At 41.1% G+C, this 25,278-nt stretch overlaps 1 protein-coding gene across 2 annotated transcripts; it reads right to left on the bottom strand.

Moving 5' to 3' along the window:
* Positions 1-2,324: 2,324 nt before the first annotated feature.
* LOC124392451 (oocyte zinc finger protein XlCOF6-like) lies at positions 2,325-23,505 on the bottom strand. Of its 2 annotated transcripts, XM_046859512.1 has the most exons (8): positions 23,100-23,505; positions 21,505-21,544; positions 20,829-20,961; positions 20,622-20,732; positions 19,004-19,275; positions 17,750-17,817; positions 16,678-16,868; positions 2,325-4,907 (listed from the first exon to the last, which is right to left on the bottom strand). In XM_046859512.1, the coding sequence occupies exons 2-8, from the start codon at positions 21,517-21,519 to the stop codon at positions 3,586-3,588; spliced, it is 2,112 nt and encodes a 703-aa protein (XP_046715468.1). In that variant the 5' UTR covers positions 21,520-21,544; positions 23,100-23,505; the 3' UTR covers positions 2,325-3,585. The 2 variants fall into 2 exon arrangements, with proteins under 2 accessions (XP_046715468.1, XP_046715469.1); XM_046859513.1 differs by lacking the exons at positions 2,325-4,907; positions 23,100-23,505 and adding an exon at positions 9,387-10,923 and having other exon boundaries at positions 21,505-22,996.
* Between the last annotated feature and the right edge of the window lie 1,773 nt (positions 23,506-25,278).

Genomic DNA, 25,278 nt, shown 5'->3' on the forward strand with positions numbered 1-25,278 from the left:
CATTTTGTGATCAGGTTTGTATTCATCAAGTGAAATACAGCTTATAAGGATTCACAGAATTAATGTAATCATTGTGAGCATTTGACTTCTTTGTCTTTAACGTCTTGGGTGGCTTTCAAATTTACTTCTGCAAAAGAATATATATTAAAACACTTCTAGATTAGGAGCACACTCTGTACACCTGAACTCATTTATCACATGATGAACGCTTCCACTCCACTAGCGTCCATACCCAATTCTCTAAACACAAATCAAAACAATACATTTGATAGTGCAAATGCTTTACAAATACTGGACATAGTTTTTCCAGACACATCATTTTACAGTTTTTATAAATTGCTTTGGAGCATTTCTTAAATCATCCTTAATATTTGCAAACCAGTGTAAGTGCATTTCTCAAAACAATGTGTACAATCAGCACAGTTCTTTTCTTAAAATCCTCAGTTCATCTCTAAAAAATTAAGTATTTGTGTCAATGAACATCTCATTCCCATCAGAATAAAAAGTCTCTTTTTCATTGTTCACAAACAAAATCATCTAAATGTTTAGTCGTGTTGTCAGTATGATGCACAGTTTCAGTATTTTCTTGATATAAACTACAATTTGGATCACAGTGACTGAAAATGCACAAAATTTCACTTCCTTCTGTAAATTTGAGATGTGTAGCTGGCACCTGGAGCTGACACTATTCATTTCTAGAACATTAAAACTAAAACAAATATTAACTCAATGAGAATTAAACTGGTTTCAATTTACTTTCAAAACTGCACCTCTTAATTTACTCCCTATAACATTAGGCTGTACAGGCTTTAACACAAGATTAATAAATAAAAGATTAAATGCACATTCAATTATCTATTTTTTTTTTCAGGTAAGCAAGGGGGAGCTTTTCCAGGAGGAGTTGCAGTGGAATCAACATATGAATATGTATTCATTATATTTGCAATTGAATTCAAATAAAATGAAGAAACAGAATGTCATTTTAAAGTAGCGAGCCAACTTTATTCCAAGAACATTAAATACTACTGATATGCATACATTCACTGGCCACTTAACCAGAAAAAGCTGTACATCTGCTCTTTCATGCAATTATTCAATCATGTGGATCAAAATTCATGCAAATGCTAGTCAAGAGCTCCAGTTGAGGATATGAATATGAGAATGGGGAAAATGAGGTCCTAGCATCTTCAATCTACTGATTCATGGGCACTTATTTATATACAAAGTGTTTAAATTATCAATTTATAAATTGTATTAAATAACCTCAATTTATTATATATATATATATATATATATATATATATATATATATATATATATATATATATATATATGTATAGTATACGCACTCGACACTTCAGCACAAACATGTCTGTACAGTTAAATGCAAAACCTTTGGGCACTTCGTTCCACATTATGTATTTTACTCAATTTGTAACGGTATAAACGAAGTAAACACATGAACTGCTGCAAATGTATTGAAAGATATTTTTTTCTGCAAGTGTTAATGCACAGTTACTTTACATATATTTGATGAATTAAGAAAATAAGTAAAAAATATAACTGGCATGAGCAAACTTTTGTAAACCGTTCCAGTTGTAGTTAGAACCTATTTACATTGTGACATTTGGAGGACCCCCTTATCCAGAGTGATGCACAATTATTTCATTTACACAACTGAGCAGTTTAGGGCCTTGCTCAATGCCCCATGCGGTGGCAAGGGCTTAGTTGGTGGTGCTAGGATTACACTTAAGCAATTTAACAGATGCCCTTATCCAGAGCAAGGTACAAAAGTGCTTTAAAATCTCCATCAAAGAATAAATCCCTAGGCCAAGGGTGTTGTGGCAAGCTAGGGTCAGGAGTTTCTTCCATCATTTATTCTCCTCAAAATGCTTGCTGTTGATCTGATGCTGAACTGTATGTTAGTGCTAAGAACATACCACCAAGCAAATATCGAAACAGCTCTCCCCTGATACTTCAGTAAAGTACAGATGCTGTAAAAAGCTACTTAAGGACAGGAACGAATTACATTTACATTGTTATTGTCCAAAAAGACAGGAGGTGGCGCTGGAGGTAGCAGAGCTGAAGATGTTGAGGTTTTTGTTGGGAGTGATGAGGATGAACAGGATTAGAAACGAGTTTATTAGAGGGACAGCACATGTAGGACATTTTGGAGACAAGGTGAGGGAGATGAGATTGAGATGGTTTGGACATGTGCAGAGGAAGGACCTGGGGTATATCAGTAGGAGAATGCTGAGGATGGAGCCACCAGGAAGGAGGAAAAGAGGAAGACCAAGGAGGAGGGGGTTTATGGATGTGGTGAGGGAAGACATGCAGGTAGTTGGTTTGAAAGAGGCAGATGTAGAGGACAGGGGGTTATGGAGAAGGATGATCTGCTGTGGCGCCCCCTAATGGAAGAAGCCGAAAGAAGAAGAAGAATGGTCACCACTGCACAATTTCCACTGTCCTTCATTACAAATCCCAACTAAGGGGAACATGTGTAAATCAAGGCAAGATTCAGCCAAAATTCTGTCAGAAATCTCTAATTAATGTGCAGGAAGAGTTCCAAAAAAAATGGAAGAATCAAGTGAAATCTTACCTGCGCCCTTACCACAAATGTCAACATTCTGATGTACATAAAATAACCTCTAAATAAGTCAGAGGCATTTTGGAAATGGCTGTGGACTAATGATTTTAAAAATGGAAGTCAATGGCCAAAAAGTAAAAGCAGCATTTGATGAAAAAAGGCCACAATGAAAAGAACGAGTGTAGATTCATTCTGTTTAGCTGATGTGTGGAAGTCACTCCCAGAGAAAATTTAGATACAAGAAGGGATTCCAATATTTAATAATAGGGAATTCTGACAGCAAATGGGATGCAAGAACCAGCCAAGAACCGGAAGAAGAGATAATGGGATCTACAACACTTTTCTAGCTATTGCTAAAAGTAATGCAACCTTTCTGAATCTCCCTTGTGACTCTTGTGGTATGTTTCCGGTCTGCAGTGGTCAGTATTTATCAAAGTTGGACAGAGGAAGGAACAGTGGTGAACCTGGCAACAAGGTCATGGGTGGCCAAGGCTCATTGATGCACGTAGGGACCGAAGACTGGCCCATGTGGTCCGAGCTAACGGATGAGCAACTGTAGCTGAATCTGCTGAAGAAGTTAATGCTGTTAATGCTCGACGGGTCAGGCCTGTTTTGGTCCAGAAGGGGGACCAACACAATGTAGCCATAAAGTTATGCCTGAGTTTAGAAGCGTTTATAAGGAAGAGTCGAAGAAATTTCATTAAAGAAGCGGTTCAGGTGGCTACAAGCAGTGTTTGGAAGGTCTGGGTTGTGGGGCGCTAAGTGACTTAGCAGGGTTTCAAAAGGTTTGCACATGTCAGGTTGACAACTACATTTTTTTTGTGTGATGTTCATCTAATTAAAAATGACCTGCCTATTAATATGTACAGAAGATGTTTCTATCTTGGTTGCTGCCAAAGTTTTTTTTTTCCCATCAACGATGAAAAGAATATTCATTTTGACCAGAGCTGACCAAACTTTCGCATACAACTGTCTATAGATATGACTGCATACATGCCCTACTTCATGTTGGTGCACTTATGGTTCCTGAATGCATTGAAGTAGGTAAATCTCTTCCCACACTGTAAGCAGGGGTACGGCTTGTCTTCAATATGAGCATGCTGGTGTTGTTTCAGATCACTCTGATGATCAAAGCTTTTCCCGCACTGTGAGCAGTGATACGGCTTCTCTTCCGTATGAACGCGCTGGTGTTTTTGCAGATTGCTCTTTTGATTAAAGCTCTTCCCGCACTGCAAACACTGAAACGGCTTCTCTCCTGTATGGATTCGCTGATGATTCCGGAGATGACCTTGCTTACTAAAACTCTTGCCACACTGCGAGCACTGATAGGGCTTCTCCCCGGTGTGAATGCGCTCGTGATCTTTGAGATTGCCCAGAGATATAAAACTTTTCTCGCAGTGTAAGCAATGATAGGGCTTTTCTCCGGTGTGAATGCGCTCGTGATCCTTGAGATTGCTCAACGATATGAAACCCTTCCCACACTGTGAGCATTGGTGCGGTTTCTCGCCAGTGTGAATGAGCCGGTGCCTTTGCAGAGTGCTTTTCTTATTAAAACTCGCCCCACAAACGGAGCACAGGTACGGCTTCTCTCCGGTGTGAATCTGCTGATGCTGTTGAAGGTGACTCTGGAAAGTAAAACTCTTTCCACACTGCGAGCACTGACACGGCTTCTCTCCGGTGTGAATGCGCTGGTGTTGTCTGTAGTTGCTCCTGTTGTTAAAGCTCTTGCCACACTCTAAACAGTGATACAGCTTCTCTCCTGTATGAATGTGCTGATGCTTTTGGAGATGACTCCGGTAAGTAAAACTCTTTCCGCAGTGCGAGCACCGACACGGCTTCTCTCCCGTGTGAATGCGCTGGTGTTGTTTATAATTACTCCTGTTATTAAAGCTCTTGCCACACTCTGAACACTGGTAAGGCTTCTCTCCCGTGTGAATGTGCTGATGCTGCTGGAGATGACTCTGGTAATTGAAACTCTTACCACATTGTAAGCAAGGAAATTTCTGTCTTGCATGGCCACACTGGTGTTTAGTGAGGTTATGGAGAGTCGTAAAATCCATTTCACAGCTTGAGCAGTGGTGGAGTCCTTTCTGATTTTGTCCATGAGCGGGGTTCGTTTCAAAAGTACCAGAGCATGTTGGCTCAGCGTTCGAGCTTCCCGTGGAGATCGCATTGTCATTTTGCATTTCCATTGAACTTAACGATCTCTCATTTTCCTCACTGTGGCTTCTCCTTATGTGATCGTTAAGGTATATTTGAGATGTGTAAGTAAGTTGACACCAGGAGCAGGAGAAAAGCTGAAGCAGGCCATCATTTATTTCTGGAGCATAAAAAATGAAATGATTAGTAACTCACTTGAAACAAACGGCTTGAATTTTATTTTTTTAATTTTCATTTTACCACTGATCACAACCTTCTGAAAAATTATTACAGGTGCTGTTTGGTTTTGGAAACGTTTTGCTAACAGCTAAAACCAATTGTCTTGAGCATACTGCTTGGAAAGCACATGAACTATGCCCTCTGCTGGATCAGACATATCATTATGACATTATAACATTATAACTGGTGAGTGAATAACACTATCTCTTCAGCATGGTTCAATACAACAGACGAGCTACTGCAGCTCAAATTGCTGAAGAAGTTAATAATGTTAATGTGTCAGGACAGTAAATGGGCAAGCAAAGCAAGCAAAAGCAGCAAAAGGGGGACCAACACAATATTAGTCAGTTGGCCATAAAGTTAAGCCTGGTTGGAGTATATATGAAATATTCTTGGAATGAAATAAAGAAACAAAAGAGTATATATCATTTTCAAGTAGGGAGCCAACTTTATTCAAGGAGCATAAAATACTAGAGATATACTGTACAAATATTCAGGCAATCATGTGGCACTGCATAATGCAGGAATCATGCAGATACAGGTGAAGGGCTTCAGCTGATGATCATATCAGACATGAGGATTTGGAGGGGGGGTCCTTTGAGTATTGTTTTTTTGGTTTTCACTACTAAAATGCCATTGGTATTTCCAGAATCCGTAGATCCACCAGAATTCCCACACACAACAGATTCTACAATTCAACCCTGAATTGATCACGGATTTTCTGTGCCCCCAATTTTTATTAACACAAGCCAGGGAATCGCCAAAACAGCAGGCATGGACCATTTCCTACCACCAACTATTTGGCATGCTGCATTCTAACAAGAAGCATTAGAGTATACACTTCCTGACTATTGAACTACCCTCTAGCTCAGTGCAAGCTGCCATCTCTAGCATAATCAAGGGTACTTCATACCCTGCCACTAACTGTTTGGCATTCGGCAGTCTAAAAACAACCTTCAGAGCATGTAATTTTGATTACAGAACAGTTTTTCCCTTAAGCCTTTTGCGACCATAACTCACCATTACAAACTGTAATAAACCCAGCACTCACCACTTCATTTATTTAGTTTCTGGCAGCAATGTCCAGGATTGGCACGGTCACATGACTAAAAATACATTGTCGTTTTAGAAAGCCTCACAGTCCATGCTGTGAGGCTTTCTAAGGGAATCTCTTTCCACACTGCATACACTGATACAGCTTCTCTCCCGTGTGAACACGTTGGTGTGTTTTGAGATTACTCTTCCCGCAGTGTGCGCAGTGATGTCTTTTTCCTTGTATGATTTCTGAGGTGTATCTAAAGTTCATGCATCTAATTAAAGCGCTTCCCACATTCGAAGCAGTTAAACAGCTCCTCTTTAGCGTGGATGTGCTGATGTCGCCCTAAAGATCGTTTAGTATTAAAACTCTTTCGACAAAGAGAGCAGCGAAATTGCTTTTCTCCTCTATGAATGAGTTCATGCTCTTTAAGATTGCCATGTTGTGTACATTTCTTTCTACACTGTGAGCAATTGTATGGTATATCTGCCATTCGTTGTCCATTAAAAGTCTGCTCTGAACAGTAATACGGCTGTTTCCCTCTGTGAAAACCCTGGTGTCTTTTGGAGATCGCTTTGCTGAATAAAACTCCTGCCTCACTCTAAGCAGATTTTTATTCAACATTTTAGTATTAGTCAACATATTATACAACCCCAATTCCAAAAAATGTTACGACACTGTAAATTGTGAACAAAATGTGCAATGATCCAATAATCTAATAAGCCTATATTTTATTCACAATAGAACATAGAAAACACTGCATAGGCATATTAATAAGTTAAAACGGTGACATCCTCTATGGCAGGGGTGGCTAACCCGCATGCGGCTCTTTGGCTGGTTTCATGCGGCTCTTACGTTCATATCGAAGTGTTCGCTTCGCTTGAGTTCAATACGGTTTTTTTAAGATTTAAATGATCTCGCCCCTACCCGTACTGGGAAACTTTGCGGTATATTTATCTCACGTGCATGCGCATTTGACAAAAATACCGTACTGAACTCAAGCGAAGTGAACACGCACATTAAAAAAAAAACACAAACAGTCTGTGTTTTCTACCCTGAAACACGTGAAATCAAAGCATCGATCTGTTCTGACTGACACCCATGTGAAAGAATTGCTTCGAGTGGCAACAACGGAATACGAGACAGATTTGAAGGGGATTGTTCAAGGCAAGGAATGCCAAAATTCCCACTAAGTAACATGCATAGTAAAAGAAAAACACTATTGTAAATTATTATATTTTTTTTGTGGACTTGGTTAAACTAAGAGTTTGTGTGTGTGAGACAGTGCACACAATGTTCATTGTTGAAAATAACTGCCCTGTGGTCTTAGAACTGTAGGAATCAATTTCTGTCATTATGTTGGTGTGTGACATTTACAATAAATCTGGCTGAGCAGAGGTGTGTGTGTGTGTGTGTGTGTGTGTGTGTGTGTGTGTGTGTGTAAGAGGAAGGGATGGGTAATGTTCATGTGTGCCTATGTGTATGATGTGGCTCTTTGCGGTAACACAGTAAAAAAATGTGGCTCTCGGTCTCTGACTGGTTGGCCACCCCTGCTCTATGGGCCAAAGCTTATTTAAAATGTAAAGTGGCAAAGTGGAAGCCAGTTCTGTAGTCAGACAAATCAAAATGTTAATTTCTATTTGGAAACCATGGACACCACATCCTCCGGACTAAAGAGGAGCGGGACCATCTGGCTTATCAGCGTTTAGTTCAAGAAGCCGTATCTCTTATGGTATGGTATATACAGGTTTTAGAGCAACTAATGCTTCCATGTCAAAAACATATTTTTCAGGGAAGGCCTTGCATATGCAGTATTAGCAAGACAATGCTAACTGCATACTGCATCTATTACACTAGCATGACTTTGTAGTAGAAGAGGCCAGGTGCTGAATTGACCTGCCAGTCTAGACCTTTCACCATTTGAAAACAGTTGGTCCATCAGGAAAAATAAAAATAAAGGGCACACAGAACTGTTAAGCAGCTAGAATCCTATATCAGACACATATGGGAATTTTCTTGCTCTGCCTAACGCAACCTTTCCCATTCATCCGGGCTTGGGACCGGCACTAATGGCTGGGGTTGGCTCCCTGACCGGGAATCAATTTACAGTGTCTATTGGAATTGGTGTTTTCTATATTATTTGATGTACCTTTTGAACATTCATTTCCACATTTAGAGCCCATTTGCTGTTTTAATAACCTCTGAGAAGATGTTCCACTAAGTTAAGAGGTTTGTGGAGAATTGTGGCGATTCATTCAGCAACAATGGAGTTAGTAAAGTCAGGTACATTCATACCAAATGTGTTCAATGGGGTTGAGGTCAAGGCTTTATAGCAGGAGATATTCCACTCTAACCCATGTAAAGCACATACAGTGGAACCCGGTTATGTCGATGTCCTAGGGGGTTACCAAAAAGCATCGAGGTAACTGATGATCGAGATAAACGAAAATCAATATGACGGCAATATATTAACGTGCTTGAAATTTCTTTATGTACATGATGTGCGTTACACTGTGAGCAGTAGTACAGCTTCTTCCCTGTGTGAATGCACTGGGGTGTTTTGAGAGTACTTTCATAAGCAACATTTCTCCTGCAGTTAGCACTATGGAAGTTTCATTCCGGTAGGAACGGGCTGATGTTTCCAAAGATCGATGTTGGTTAAACCTTTTCGCACACTGTGAGCAGTAATACGGCTTCTCCCCCATGTGGATGCGCCAGTGCTGCTGGTGCTGTTTTAAAAACGCTGGCTTTATTAAACAATTTTCCGCAATGAGAGCAAGGGAATAACTTCTGTCCTCTGTGTGAGCACTGGTGTGTTTCCAGACTGTTCTTGTAAGCAAAACGCTTCCTACACTATCTACAATGGAACATTTTCTTCCCCGTGTGGACGGGCTGGTGTTTTCAAAGGTGGCTCAATAAACCTTTTGCCACGTTGTGAGCACTGATAGTGCTTTTCCCCAGTGTAAATACGCTGGTGTCTTTGTAAAACATTGGATTCATAAAACGGTGAAGAAGCGCCATGTGTCTAACATTCCACAGCTCCGTGATGGCATTACGGAGGAGTGGAAGAGGATCCCGGCAACAACCTGTGTAGCTCTGGTGAATTCCATGAACAGAAGAATTAGGGCAGTGTTGGATAACAATGGGGCTCACACTAAATATTGACACTTTGGACACAGTTTTCACATGTTCAGATCTCTTAAAGTGTACTCACTTTTGTTGTCAGCTATTTAGACAATAATAACTATGTTGAGTTATTTTCAGAGGACAGCTATACAAGCTGCACACTGACTAAAATATAGCCACGGTCCATTTCTATAGTATTGTCCTTTTGAGAAGATATACTAAAAAGGTTGCTGAAATGTGAGGGGTGCACTCACTTTTGTGAGATACTGTATAAGGATGTAGATATGTATGTATGGATGGATGAATGAATGAATGAATGAATGAATGAATAAGGGCTACTCAAGATCTTCCACTCCAACCCATGTAAACCGTATCATCATGGAGCATGGAGAAAGATTTGACTGCTACCACATTCAAAAACATTGTATACAAATGTGTGCCTACAAGTTTGTGGTAACAGTTTGGGGAAGAACCTCATACGGCTAAAAAGGTCAAGTGTCTTAATACTTTTGTCCATATGGTGTATGAACTATCCAGAGGCTACTTTATGCTGGTTAAGGTCATGATGGATCTGGGTCTTATTCCAGGAACACCAGGCTGTTCCATAAAAACTGGTTTCCTTCTAAACAAAAACTCTTTCTGTGAACAATATGGACCAGAAAATGTGTAAGTATGTGAGTATTAAACAGCAATAATAAAGTTTTGTTTGAAGCTCATGTAGCACCAGTGGAATGCTCCATGTCGGTGCACTTGTGTTTCCTAAATGTACTTAAATACCCATAGCTCTTTCCACACTGTGAACAGTAATACGGCTTCTCTCCCGTGTGAAGACGCTGGTGTTTTATGAGCGTATACTTATGGGCAAAACTCTTCCCACAGTGTGTACAATGAAACGATTTCTCTCCCGTGTGAATATGCTGATGACTTTGTAGGTGACTGCGTTTATTGAACGTTTTTCCACACTGCGAGCAGAGATATGGTTTCCCTCCCGTGTGAAGGCGCTGATGCTCTTTGAATTGACGCTCCCGTCTAAAACGTTTCCCGCACTGCGAGCACTGGAACGGCTTTTCGTCTGTGTGAATGAGCCGGTGTTCCTTGTAGCTACGCAGGTCACATAAACGTTTCCCGCAATCCGAGCAACAGTAGGGTTTTTCTCCCGTGTGAACACGCTGGTGTTTCGTCAGACCACCCTGATCAATGAAACTCTTGTCGCACTCTGAGCAGCGATACGGTTTCTCTCCGGTGTGAACGCGATGGTGTCGCTGTAAATCACACTTTTTAATAAATCCCTTTCCACAGTGTGAGCAGGAATATGGCCTTTCCTCCATGTGAAGATACTTGTGTTGTTGTAAAACGCTGGATTTATTAAAACGCTTTCCGCATTGAGAGCACTGATACGGCTTCTCTCCCGTATGGATGCGATGGTGCCGCCGAAGGCCGCTCTTCGTCTTAAAACTCTTTCCGCATTCGGAGCAAGGAAATGGCTTTGCTGTCACACACTCTTGCTTACTGAGATTATGGAGATTCATTAATTCCTTCTCAGGGTTTGGTGTGCAGATCTCATACTGCATTTGTCCATGTGTAATGCCAAGCTGAACCCCATCAGAGCATGTTTGCTGAATATTGGAGCTTTCTACGGGCATTACATTTCCACAATTCTCAGTTTCATTCAGCACACATCTCACATGCTCTTCATTGTGGCTTCTCCTTATGTGAGTGTCAAGGTAATTTTGAGATGTGTAGGAAAGATGACACCAGGAGCAGAAGACCACTTGCAGCAGGGCATGGTTCATTTCTGAAGCATAAACAAATAAAAAGGATTAGTAACCCTTAATGTGACTCAGCTTTCTACCATTACCTTGTTGATCTATTTAAAAAAAAATTATAATAATTGAAGAAATGGCAAATTCGGTTTGAAAAGCAAATGAACAATGCCCTCTGCTAGTGAAAAAAAAAATACTTAACATTTGGAAACAGCAAATAAAATACATGGGGCACAAGGAAACAGGAAATTTTGAAACTAGGAGTTGGTGCGTCAGCGATTGTTTGGAACCGGTTTGAGCTTGTTTGGATTTTCCTGCCATTACTTACAATGGAGAAGTGGAGTAGTGCCCAACGACCGTTCACTGAAAAAAACTTTAATAAAAATGGTGATAGTGTGAGTGCTGCACAAATGGAATTCCTGCGTCGTTACCAGTTAGGATGTTGTGCGATTACAATATGGTTTTGGAGAAATGCTCAAAGCAAAGTGAATGCGTGTGAGCTGATGGGGAAGCGAGGGCTCCTTATGATGGCAGCTCAAACAGCTTTGAAATTCTCTGGTGTGAGGGTCCAACACCACCTGGGGACTTCTGTATTTAAGGCTAAATCTGTTTGTAAGAAATGACGCACCCATGTTATAATAGCATTTGCAGAAGGATCACGATCATCGTCTTAACTGATAATGACGGACAAATTCCATTTTCTTGGTCACCATTCTTATAAAAGTTTTTACAGCAAACGCTCGTTGCGCACCACTCCGCTGCTCCATTAGCAGTGTTGTGGTGAGTGCCCTCTTCTATGCGGCGGTGTGCTGGGGAGGCAGCATCACGAAGAAGGATGCCTCACGTCTGGACAAGTGGGTGAGGAAGGTGGGTTTGGTTGTGGGCTCAGAGCTGGACTGCTTGACATATGTGGCAGAGAGATGGCCGCTGAGCAGGCTTGTGTCAATCACTGGACAATCCACTGCACAGCATCATCTCCAGGCAGAGTGGCAGCTTCAGTGACAGGCTGCTGTCACTGCCCAGCTCTATGGATAAACTGAGGAGGTCATATCTCCCCCATGTCATGCGGCTCTTGAATTCCACTCTGGGGTTATTTCCTCACTGTTTTGAACTGTACTACACACTGTACATTATGCACCTTAACACTCGGTTTACACTGGATTTCCTAAAACACTGACTTGCACAGGACTTCAGGACTGCACAACCTAAGTTTATTATTATTCTTTTAGGATTTATTGCATGCCTTGTTGCACAGGTTTGTGGATACAGCTGGAATCCGTCCATCCATCCATCCATCCATCCATCCATCCTAATGGCAAGGGGTTCTAATCAAGCTCGCACAGTTTCCAAGCAATTGGCAACTCCCCAGGGTCACCAACTTCTAGAAATAAAAATGTTCGTCTTGCGATGACGATAGCAATATGACAATTGTAAAAATATTTTACATTTTACACGGCAGGCAGATGTTGCAGCATAATGATGCTAGTCAATGCCCTCGCTAACACACATATATACTGTGTAGTTTTTATATATATATTTAATAAAATATGTTAAACTATTAACACATTACAGTATACTACTACATACTGATCATTTCTTAGTGGCATGTCTAGTCTTACTATATTTATAAGTTTCTATAATGTAATTGTAGTGCATCTCGATCAGGGACTACTTGTATGTATACATATATACAGGATTATACAATGCATAGGAATAACTATTCATTTATCAGCCTCAGTGACCACTTTAGCTAATTAGGGTCATGACATTCCAGGAATAGGATGCAGATCCACCAGAGGCACCCAAGACCACTGTTCACTATTTAGTACATCCAGAAAGTATTCACAGCGCTTTAATTTTTCCAAATTTTGTTATGATACAGCCTTATTCCGAAATGGATCCAATTCATTATTATTATTAAAACTCTCCAAGAAAAATACCCCATAATGAAAACATGAAAGATGTTTGTCTGAAATCTTTGCAAATTTATTAAAAATGAAAAAGTGAACAAAGGTCACATGTACCTCAGGTACATCCTGTTTCCACTGATCATCTATGAGATGTTTTTACAACTTGTTTGGAGTCCACCTGTGGTAAATTCAGTTGATTGGACATGATTTGGAAAGGCACACACCTGTTTATAGAAGGTCCCACAGTGAACAGTTAATGTCAGAGCACAAATCAAGCCATAAAGTCTAAGAAATTGTTTGTAGACCTCAGAGACAGGATTGTATCGAGGCACAGATCTGGGGAAGGGTACAGGAAAATTTCTGCAGCATTGAAGGTCCCAATGAGCACAATGGCCTCAATCATTCATAAATAGAAGTTTTGTAACAACCAGGACTCTTCCTAGAGTGGCCTGCCTGGCCAAACTGAGTGATTGGGGGAGAAGGGCCTTAGGGAGGCGACCAAGAAACCGATATTCTCTGTAAAGAGAGGAGAACCTTCCATAAGAACAACCTTTTCTGCAGCACGCCATCAATTAGGCCTGTATGGTAAAGTGTAATATGTAAAGTGGCCAGACAGAAGACTCCTCAGTAAAAGGCACATGACAGCCTGCCTGGAGTCTACTTAATGGTACCTAAAGACTCTCAGACCCTGAGAAACAAAGTTTGTACTCCTTGGCCTGAATGCCAAGCGTCATGTCTGGAGGAAACCAGGCACCGCTCATCACCTAGCCAATATAATCCCTACAGTGAAGCATGGCGGTGGAAGCATCATGCTGTGGGGATGTTTTTCAGTGGCAGGAACTGGGAGCCTCGTCAAGATTGAGCGAAAGATGAATGCAGCCATGTACAGAGACGTCCTTGATGAAAACCTGCTCCAGAGCTCTCTGGACCTAAGACTGGGGTGACAGTTCATCTTCCATCAGGACAAAGCACACTAAGCACACAGCCAAGATAACAAAGGAGTGTCTACAGGACGACTCTGTGAATGTAATGGCCCAGACTTGAACCAGATTGAACATCACTGAAGAGATCTGAAAATAGCTGTGCACTGATGTTCCCATCCAGAGAAATCCAAAGATTTCAAACAAACTTTAACGTTGTCATTATGCCGTATTGTTTGTAGAATTTTTAGAAAAATAATGAATGTATTTTGGAACAAAGCTGTAACATCATAAAACGTGGAAAAAGTAAAGCGATGTGAATACTACAAGTTTATCAATCAAATTTCTGTTGTTAATGTAGAACAAAAAGAAAAAACATTATTTGCATTCTATGGTAAAGTTTTGTTTGAACTGACTGCTGAGTACTATAGTTTCAGAAATTTATAATCATGTAGCACAAGCGGAACCTCCATATTGGTGCACTTGTGTTTCTTGAATGTATTGATTATAATTATATCTTTGTCCACACTGTGAACAGGAATACCACTTCTCCATGTGTGAATACGCTGGTGTCATCGAAAAACCCTGCATTTATTAAACCCCTTTCCACAATGAGAGCATCGAAGATGAAAGGTAGCAGTTTTGGTCGAATCCCAAAAGATGTTTGACACGATTAAAAAAGAAGACTTCGAGGACATATTCCAGAAGTGGCAGGAACGCTGGGAGCGCTGTATTGCTGTGAATGGGACTATTTTGGAATTGATAGTCTGTAAATGTATATAAATAAAGTATGCAAAACATAGTATATCCAACTATATACTGCATATTGGAAATTTTTCTCACACTTTAAGCAACGATACAGCTTCTTTCCTGTGTGAACAACCTGGTGTGTTCTGAGATGGAAAATGAAATTCTTCCCACAGTCTAGGCAGCAGTGACACTTCTCTCTGGTATAAATGTGCCAGTGTATTTGGAGACAACTCTGGCAGGTAAAACTCTGCTCACCAGCGTGAATGTGCCGGTGTTGTTGGAGGGGGCCCAGTTGTCTGAAATAAGATAGGTACCTAAGGTATAGGTACCTTTTCTATTATAGGCTTTCTTCCCATGGTGGTGTTTTTTTCCACAGTCTGAGCAACGATATTTGTATTTTTGCCTTTGAGTGGTACTAGTGTGGACCGAACCAATGGATGGTTGCTGTCTACTGGAGTTTTTCTGCATGGATCACATTACCACTTATTTTCACTCAATACCATTAGCATATGTTTTGCGTGGTGATTTGTAATTATGATATTGTCAAGGTAAATTTGAGAAGTATAGGAAATTGAAAACTGGAAGTAGGAGAAGACTTGCAGCATGGCGTCATTCATTTCTAGGGTACAACAATTTAAAGTATCAAAAAGTCACTGTGAAAAGAAACAAAACAATCCCAAGTTTTTAGAACACTAGAGCAGTTCCCCAAAAAGATAATTCAATAAAGGCAGTCCCCGAATTATGATGGTTCAACCTCAAATATTTTTATCTTACGACAACAATAGCGATATGAAATTATTTTCCCATGCCATTTTCATTTTTGTATGTTACATTGGGACGCTGCCAGGATGTACACATCTCTCACCTTGTGAGATTGGTAGGCTAGGCCATGTCTCCACTTATTTTCAAGTTACGACGGTGTCATTGTAAAGCATATCCATCGTAACTACGGGACTACCTGTAAATATTAAAATCCACATGTGAGTAGTTGACAGCAAAACTACAATTTATAATCTTGCAAACTGTAACTTCAAGGTGCCATATACAGACTAACAACAAACTGGCTGACAATAAGTATTTTTCTTTGAGCCTGTATTTCTAATGAGCCTGCTTATATTGACCTTAGGATAGGAAGCTTAAAAGGAAAGCCCTAAGTAGTCCTGTGGTAGATGTTTGTTTTAGCTCCGAGAGAACTTGTGATTTTTTGCAACTTGGAAAACCACACAATCAAGCTAACCATTGGGAAACAGTCACTGTCACACAGTGTTCAATCACTCTTTGATCTCCTAATAATAATAATAATAATAATAATAATAATAATAATAATAAATCCTAATCAAGTGTCTCCAATTCCTAAAAAACATATTCCAATAATGGTAAATAAAATAATTTTTTGAGATTATGATTTCAGGATGATCCAACAATTTGGTTGCTCCTGTCCATTGAGAGATCAGTTATGAGGTACCAATCCAGACCAGCAGCAGAAATTACATTTACAGCATATACATTTATAACATTTGGAAGACAACCTTATGCAGAGTGACTTACATTTAACTAGTTCATACAACTGAGAAACTATTGGGTTAAGGGCCTTGCTCAGGGGCCCAGAAGTGGCAGCTTGGTGTGGCAGGGATTTGAACTCATGACCTTCGGATCCAAATCCATGCCTCAAAGTCCATTCAAGTACACTGAATTTTAAATCAATGAATAAATCAACATTGGTTTACTATCTAGCAAAATTAGGATACCAAATTACAATCATCCTGAGAAAATGTGCATTTATCAAATATATTACCAGCCTGCCATTGCTTTTAATGGCCTAGTCTCCACTAGGATATACAGAAATTTGTCACATCTTGTTCTGTTTGTGCTCAATCCCAAGCTTCAAGACAGCTACCAATAGGACAACTGTACTCCTATTGGTACCCTAAAGGCCTCTCACTGGATTTTCTCACTGAAGTCTAACAAAAGCATTAGCATACTGATGGTGGACTTTCTTTAGAGAATGTTGTCTGATCCTACTTCAAGGTCTCCTTCAGACCACCTGCCTCAGAACCACAATGATGCCACTTTCATAACTTCATAACTTGAGGCCATCATGCAGTTCTACTTGTGCAAACTGTGTATAGCACATCAATGCACCATCTAAAATGATCAGGCTGAGGTGTAGTGGGTAATTATAATATAAATTAAGGTTGTACGTAACCATTTGAGAAGCATTTCTTCTTCCAGAGGTAGTCGAACTCAAGGCCAAGGTCTTTCCCGTAGTCATCTTTGTACCACATCAAGAGTTCTTGTCCTGTTTTGATGGGTTGACAACAACGATAAAGAATGCCTCCTCGATACTGGAATGCCACAAGATTTTGTTCTTGTTCGTTACGTGCACAATTCACATACCTGGAAAATAAAGGGACAGTGAGTGAGCAATTAGAGAAAAAACAGATCCCTTTGAGTCGGCTGATATATAACAATGTTCGTCAGTGGCTTGAATAATGCAAGCAGAACTATAATGCAGCCTGACCCATGTGCATTTTGTCACCAGCTTCTCACACGTCACTGGTTGTGGCTTTGTGTGGGCATCCGTTGCAATTAGGACCCTTTTTCCCTACATTTTTGAAGTACCTGTATAAGAATCTGAGGGTAAAATCAAGGGACCTCAGCATTACCTGTCTAAAGAGAAAATGGTGGAAATACAGGCTGAAGTCTCAAGTTTTCATTCCAGAAAGGTACCTAGAAGTTTCAAGGAAATATAATGGGGTTGCATTAAGGCACTAGCCGGCAATAAGGCATTTCAGACTGTCACAAAGTAAATTTCTTCAGGAAAAAAAAAATGTGACAGGTTATTCGCAGTTCCTTGAGAACACTGGTGTTAAGGTGATTCAAGTAATACATTTTTCTTTAATGTTACAGGTTCTGGCACCAGTGTCTGCATGCAGTGTTCCTGTTGTTTTGGTCAAGCCTAAGCTTAAGTTACTGTCCCTTAGAAGTGCACATTCACTCACATTTGTGCTTCCTCCTATGTCACCAGTGTACATTCAACCTTAAATCGAGGATGTAGCTGAAATGGATAAGTCAAATCTACTTATGATCCCAGTTTGCATTTAGTGATTGTTGGAAATGCTGTATCTTAATGCTGCCTAAAGGTTCCGAACACTTTTGAATGGAATAAAACTATTCGGTGGTATTTGGGATTGGGATTTGGGATTCTCTCTCATTTGTTTCTGAGGAGCGTGCAATGATGCATTTGCTTTTGCTGATTTATTCAATGTGTTCCTCACCTCATCCAGTTAGAGTGCATCTCTCTCTGGCCATCAATGTATTTCTCACACTGCATGTTCCTGGTTATCTACAAAAGAATACATCATATATTAGATGCATGAACTCGGAATATATCAAATACATGAATGCCACATATCAGAACCCAAGAATAGTCCCAACAACCAGTCCCACCTATTCCACACAAATCTAAACCAGTCACCCTCCCATTGTTCCAATAATTCCATTCATTTCAATACCAATGCCTTTCATATTCTGATACCTGAATTTCTAGCACCTCTGATCCACAGATAAGGCTGGACAGATTTACCTGTGACACCCACATTCACACCAAAACTCTGGGGGCCAGAACACTTCAAAGAAGACCTTGACTGTGCCAGCCCTGGGTCTATCCAGTTTACCAGGCCCAGGAAAAAGAAGCTGAATTGAAGTCTGAAAGTGACTTACACCAAGCCAATCTCTTTTGTGTTTTGCTGGGTACCTAACAAGTCATGAGCAAAAAGAAAACAACTGCCTGGAAAACTGTCAGGTGATACAGATCAATGGGAATAAACAAATACCCCAAGGTAGTTTTTTCTCCTGAAAAAACTCCTCTTTAGCCAGGTAAAGATCCAAAAGGACCAACTAATGCAGGTAATAGATGAGTGAGAATGAAACTCAGGTGACCTCATTCTACCCCAACTCCTCTTTGCTCTATGAGAAACACCAAAAGCATTCACATGCTTCACCTCCTTGAACCCCTCTTTAGAAGAAGTACTTGTTGTTCTGCACAGATTCTACAGTCCCTTTATAAATGTTCTGATCATGCAGAAGTTGATTGACCTAGTGGTACCCATTGCCCAATGGCACATGTAGTAAAAACAATACATTTTCAAATTGACAGATAAAGTAAGAGTGTTCCTGGTTTACTGGCAAGGCCCATACACAGTCCTTAAATGTAAGGGACCTAGAGATGACTGCCTGCAACAAAAGTTATTGGCACTGGTCTGATGAAGCAGAGCATGCACCAGTGCCCAGGTTACTCAATGACGACACATCACTAAGAACTCCTTTGCATGCTCCTTTCAAATCTGACACACCATTGGACAATACCAGAGCAACAGCACATGGTGAAAAAGCACCTGGCTGCAAGACCACACAATAGTGACTGTTAATGAATGCATCAAGTATTGCATCTTTTAATCAAAAATCATGTATTTTTTAATATAGGCATTTACTGCAAAAAGTGGAAAATAGGTATTATTAAATTAACTCACCACCCAAGAATAACCACTATTCATGGCTTCCTCCTTGTCCACCAGGTCTCCCTCAAAAGGCCCAAAGTGTGCACCAAGTGGAATAGTCTCCCCCTTATTAAACACCCCAAAGCCTGCACCAGGAATATCAGACATTCGAACCTCCAGACTGGGTGGAAGCGTTTGTATGGCACGGTCAGTAACCCCCATGGGAACAGGGGTATCAGAAATATAAAGAGCAGGACCATGAACTTCACACTTGTTGGTGAAGGAGGATCTGCAGTGCTCACAGTCTGGAAGGAGACAATGCAACAAATTAAATTCCTGTGTCCAACTAAACATTTTTTTGAAAGTCTTGCATTTGATTGTGAATACCAGTAAAACATCACCATTAGTCATTCTATAATGAAATGGTTAATTGTAACAACTAAAAAAAATCATTTATATTTAGAACATTTGGCAGACATCTTTTTTAGAGTGACTTTCAATATTCTGATTAACAGAACTGAGCATTTGAGGGTTAAGAGCCTTGTTCAAGGCTAGGAGTTGCAGCTTGGTGGTGCTGGGATTTGAACTCAACCTTTCTATCAGAATTCCAACATCTTAGCTTTAACATGAGCAGGTTAAAGTACAATCAGGGCATCCTGTGTGACAAGAAAGATCAGATTATGTAGCTTTAAAGCTGTATGTATACAGAAGTTGTTTACACAACCCCAATTTTAAAAAAGCTGCGACTGTGGAATGGGCATCTTGCACATTTGGAAATGGTCGATCAATGCTAAACCTATATATACATTTTAGAGCAACAAATGCTTCTATGCAGAACATTTCTTTTTCAAGAAGGTCCTTGCCTATTTGAGCCAGACAATGCTAACTGCATACTGCATCTATTATAATAGCATGACTTTGTAGTAGAAGAGTCCAGTTGCTAAAAAGGCCTGGACCTTTTACCATCTGAAAACATTTGGCGCCTCATGAAATGAAAAAATACAACAAAGGAGACTTGGAACTGCTGAGCAGCAAGAATCCTGTATCAGACACATATAGAACAACATTCCTCTTCCACAACTTCAAAAACTGGTCTCTTCAGCTCCCAGATGTATACAGACAGAATACATGATGCTACACAGTGGTAATCATGGACCTTTTTCTTTTGGACTTGTTGCAGCCATCAAAATCAAAATGACCTTATTTATTTCCTGAAAATGGCACATTTCCTCAGTTTAAACATTTTTGAAGTTTTCGGTGTTCTATTGTGAATAAAATATGAGTTTCTGAGAATTTCAAATCATCTCACTGTTTATAATTACATTTTACACAGTGTCAACTTTTTTTTAGAACTGAGGTTGTAAATTGTTTTATATTTAAAACACTAAACTGCAAATAATCACAGTCATGCTTATATTAAGTATAACAACATAATTGGGTGTATAAACATTCCTTCGTACAACAGTTCTATAAACAGTAAATTTTAAAAAGTAACTGACATTCTAGACAAAATATAGGCAAATATTTTGTTTGTTTTTTACTCCGGCAACAAAAATTGTTCGCAGGAAAACCACAGCTGGATAAAACATTCTATGCAACATCTCTGACTAACAGACTGGTTGATCATCTGCTACCAACAAGGACATCTTACAGAGGAATTCATCATCTTCAGGTTCTTCCTCTTTTATGGCTATCCTCTGGAATCCTCGGGGCTGTTGGTCAAAAGATATGACACATATTGTAGGGCTTGATGTATCACCACCTACAAGTACAAAAATTCACATAGAAAGTCAGAGTGACAGTCACAAAATAAGCAGTAATGCTAAAAGATTTAACTGGGACACAGTGGACTTCTTACAGAGATAGCCTTCATCTTCGGGTTCTTCCTTTTTTACAAGTGTCTGTAGATCGACAGGGTTGACAAATTCCTCAGAGCTTGATGTCCCACCGTCTGAAGTAGTGCACATCTCGGTCTTCACATCCCTACAAATCTAATCACCAAAGGGGAATGGATAGAAATAAATAAATAAACCCTCAATAGTAATGAACTTTATTACAAAAACTGAATCATGAAAATAAGCTGAATCAAATCAAAATAAATATATTTATTATATTTAAAAAATACGGAGAAAAATAAGACATGCATTCAAAGTAATACAAAAAGTAACACTAAATAAATAAAAACAGTTAGGTCCATAATAAAACATTTTTAAAAAGTAAATAATAAAGACACTTCCAATAAACTGCACGCACGTCAGTGATTCACCTCTGAGAGGCCGCTCTCATACTGTATAACACAACCCGGAAAAACTATCATTCCAGCAATCAACTATTGGTACAACTATTGGCAGCAGTTGTGTGTTCGAGCACTGGTTTGTGAATTGGGGCTTTAGCTGGAGGAAGTGATGGTAATATCATAACTGCAAAATCGTTAAAAACCACAACACAAATAAAATGCACACAATGTATCTGCAATTTACTCATAAATAACAAAACCAGGAACTATTATTAAAGAATAAAATGAGAGCACAGACCTTTACTGATTCCATGATAAGTTGTCCTTAGGGTGAAAGTCTGAGGGGGAAAAGAAAATTAAAATAAAAAATTATAATCAGGGACTTTTGTATCAACATGTTTCTGGGGAAACCAAGTCTATGGTTTCTGAATTCGTCAGTCAAATCCATTTTTCCATTAAGTTCACAATTAAAGTTACCAAGGAAGTTTTCTGCTTCCAAACTTGCATCTCTACATTCAATTTATTTATTTATTTTCTCTCTTTGCTTGCTGTTAAACCCCATAATCAATATAGCTTTTTGTTTTTTGGCATCCGCAACAGATTATTTGATCCTAATGAAAGTCTGAATGGACGTTTTATTATTTATGAACACAAGAACTACCAACAAAAATCCATCTTTAATATTTCAAAAAATAAAATTATGAGTTTTAATGACCTCATTTGTAAACTAAGCAAACCAACATGGTGCCACCAGCAATATATAAGAAATCCTGGAGTATGAAGGTCAGCAAGTTGTCTGGTTAATTTCTGTTGCCTGAAATTTCTAGTAACTTGTTGCTGGGACAGGATCGCATTATCTGACCTCTAGGCTGTGTATTTGTAACTACAGACTTAAACTACAGCCACTTACAGAGTTTTCCAGGCTAAATAGCTGATTAAGGAAATAACTTCCAAAAAAATTAACACTACACCATCAAACCTGGCTACTAAATCCTAAATTCAATGAAGGTATTACAGCGATGTAGAAAGCCAAGATACTTAGCACGTTTGTCACTAGACGGCTGTCAGCCTGTTAGAGGTCAAAGATTAGCTGAAGTATGATATACACCCCCTTTTTTCCTTTGATTGTCTAAACAAGTGACCCACAGGCAGGGTAAACACTAGAGATGTGTTTTGGCATTGCAAGGTATTCAAATCACTTCATGGAAATAGAGGCACTGGTTCAGCTGTCCAAAAAGTCGCAATTTCCAAATAAGGTGGAAAATACTAGATACTTCTGGAGTATTTAAGGCAATTCATTCAGACAGTAATTAAACCACCATCTACCAAAGCATGGTTAAAGTTCTGGCTAGACATAATGCCATGAGGTGTGTGAATGGGGACATTTATCCAAAAATGGTTATATGGAGATAAATATTTAATGAATACATTGCTAGTGGCTGAGAGTTTGTGTCAAAGGAGAGTCCTACCCCGAATACATGAATGGAAATCACAGACATTTATAAAATAGAGCAAATAACAGCATTTGTAAATTAAAAAAATGGAACAATTCGCTTTGTATTGGGGAAAAATATCTTAGACCTGATTTAGTTTTTTACATTTATGATGTTGTCAGGGATCCACCAGCCACACCCTCACCAAACCCTCCAATCACTCCAAGCAGCTCACCAACTTACTAATCATCCACAACTGGTCCACATCAGTCACCACACTATAAGAACCCTGTTTATCCACAAGCTCATTGTCCGTTCTACAGCTTAGGTTTACAAACATTCAGGACTACCCAAACTACTCCACTTGGTTTCCAGTACGTTCTTAGCGCCTGACAGAAGAACTGACCTTCACAAACCGAGGGTCACCGGAAAGCGGAAAAACAAAGGAAAACCGCGTTACCTTAGCATGGAGGACCAGCCCGCTGCCACGTCTGGTTTCGTGGAGGACACTTCTGAGTTCGTGAGGGAGCTCACCGCTGCGCTCCGGGAGGCGTTCCGACCGGCGACCGCCAACCAAACTCCTCCACCATCCGGCAGCCCGATGGCTCTCCCGGCTTCTTTTTCCGGAAACGCAGCAGAATGTCATGGATTCCTGCTCCAGGTTTCCCTATATGCACCCTCAAAGCTTTCTGAACGAACGAGCAAAGGTTGCGTTCCTGATCTCGCTGCTCACCGGAAGAGCGCTAGCATGGGCTAGAGCGCTCTGGAGCGCAGCGAGCCCGGAGCTGACGACATATGCGGCCTTTACGAGACACTTCACCGAGGTCTTTAGCACCGCCCCCGGGGATACGTCAACCGCCGATCAGCTGCTAAACATCCACCAAGGGAGAAACAGTGTGTCGGGTTACAGCTTCCGCTTCCGCACTCTGGCGGCATCTGCTGGCTGGAACGAGAAAGCGCTGCTGGCTGTATATAGAAGAGGCTTGAATCAGGAGCTCAGGCTGGCTATGGCCACATATGATGACTCTCTGGGGCTTGAGGCTTTCATCCAGAGATCCATTCGCGTTTCTCAGCACCTGGCAGCCTGCAAATCCCCAGAGGCCGAAACAGTTCCAGCTACAGCAGTCTCGTCAGCTCCTGAACCTGAACCCATGCAACTCGGTTCACAGCGGCTGTCTCGGCAGGAAAGGGAGCGTCAGTGGGCGGCCGGAGCTTGCCTCTACTGTGGTGAGGGAGGACATCGCGTGGCCCAATGTCCTGTTAGGCCTCCTCGTCGGACAGGGAGTACTGTTACACTTTCTTCTGACATTACTCACTTGTCCACGCTCATGGTCTTCTTGGTAACCCCTGCTCTCTCTCTGTCGGCAGTTGCCCTAGTCGACTCTGGATCTGCGGGCAACTTCATCTCCCAGACGTGTCTAGAACGCCTCCAGCTGCGCCGGCAGAGGGGATCTCAGGAACTAGCCATCCAGACCATTCAGGGAAGACTATTGGGAAGAGGCAAGGTGAAGTACTGCACACCACTTATCGTCCTCCAAGTCGGGGCTCTACATCAAGAAGAAATACAACTTCTCGAACTGGAGGATTCGACAGTGGACGTGATCCTGGGTCGTCCCTGGTTGGCCAAGCACTCCCCCATATGTTCCTAGGACCCTTGCGACATCTTGGAGTGGAGCCCCGCCTGCTGGCAGAAGTGTTTACTCCCACTCCCAACTCCCATCCAGAATACCTTGACCCTGGCAGCTACTCAGGTGTAGGGAGCTCCCCAGCCTGCTCAGGTGGACGTCCCACAGGAGTACCATGCTTTCTCTGATGTCTTCAGTGAGGAGGCAGCCACTCTGCTACCCCCACACCAGCCATGGGACTGCGCCACTGAAACCTGGGGCCAAACTGCCTAAGGGTCGGGTCTATCCCCTGTCAGCTCCGGAACACCAAGCGATGGAGAGCTATATCCAACAGGCCCTCCGACAGGGCTTTATCACCCAGTCTACCTCCCCGGCAGCCTCTAGCTTCTTTTTTGTGGCGAAGAAGGACGGAGGATTGCGCCCCTGCATCGACTACAGGGCCCTCAATGCACAGATCTCCCCGCTTCCGTATCCACTCCCCCTGGTCCCCGCAGCCCTGGAAGATCTACGTGAGGCCCGCATCTTCACCAAGCTGGACCTCCGTAGTGCATACAACCTGGTGCATATCCGTAAAGGGGATGAGTGGAAGACGGCATTCATTACCCCCTCTGGTCACTATGAGTACCGGGTCATGCCGTATGGCCTTTCCATTGCTCCGGCAGTTTTCCAGAACTTTATGAACGAGGTTTTCCGCCCCTTCCTCCATCGGTTTGTGATTGTCTACATTAACGACATCCTGGTCTATTCAAGGACGCTGCAAGAACATCATAAGCACGTCACCCAGATCCTAGCACTACTTCGAAAACACCGACTATATCTAAACCTCCCTAAGTGTGAGTTCCACCATTCGGAGATACAGTTCCTGGGTTACATCATCGATGCAGCAGGTATCAGGATGGATGAGAGGAAGGTGGCCGCCGTACGGGACTGGCCAGTTCCCACCTCGATTAAGGAACTCCAGAGGTTCCTGGGATTCGCGAATTTCTACCGCCGGTTCATTGGAGGCTTCAGCCT

This window comes from Silurus meridionalis, chromosome 10 (assembly GCF_014805685.1).
Source record: "Silurus meridionalis isolate SWU-2019-XX chromosome 10, ASM1480568v1, whole genome shotgun sequence".
NCBI lineage: Eukaryota > Metazoa > Chordata > Actinopteri > Siluriformes > Siluridae > Silurus > Silurus meridionalis.

Excerpts from the sequence above, each read along its gene's own strand:
- LOC124392451 (XM_046859512.1), bottom strand. Across the intron at positions 19,276-20,621 it reads TGAAGATGATGAATTCCTCT|ACTGTGAGCACTGCAGATCC; the intron begins GTAAGATGTCCT and ends GTCTCCTTCCAG. Across the intron at positions 16,869-17,749 it reads ATGCACTCTAACTGGATGAG|GTATGTGAATTGTGCACGTA; the intron begins GTGAGGAACACA and ends TTTATTTTCCAG.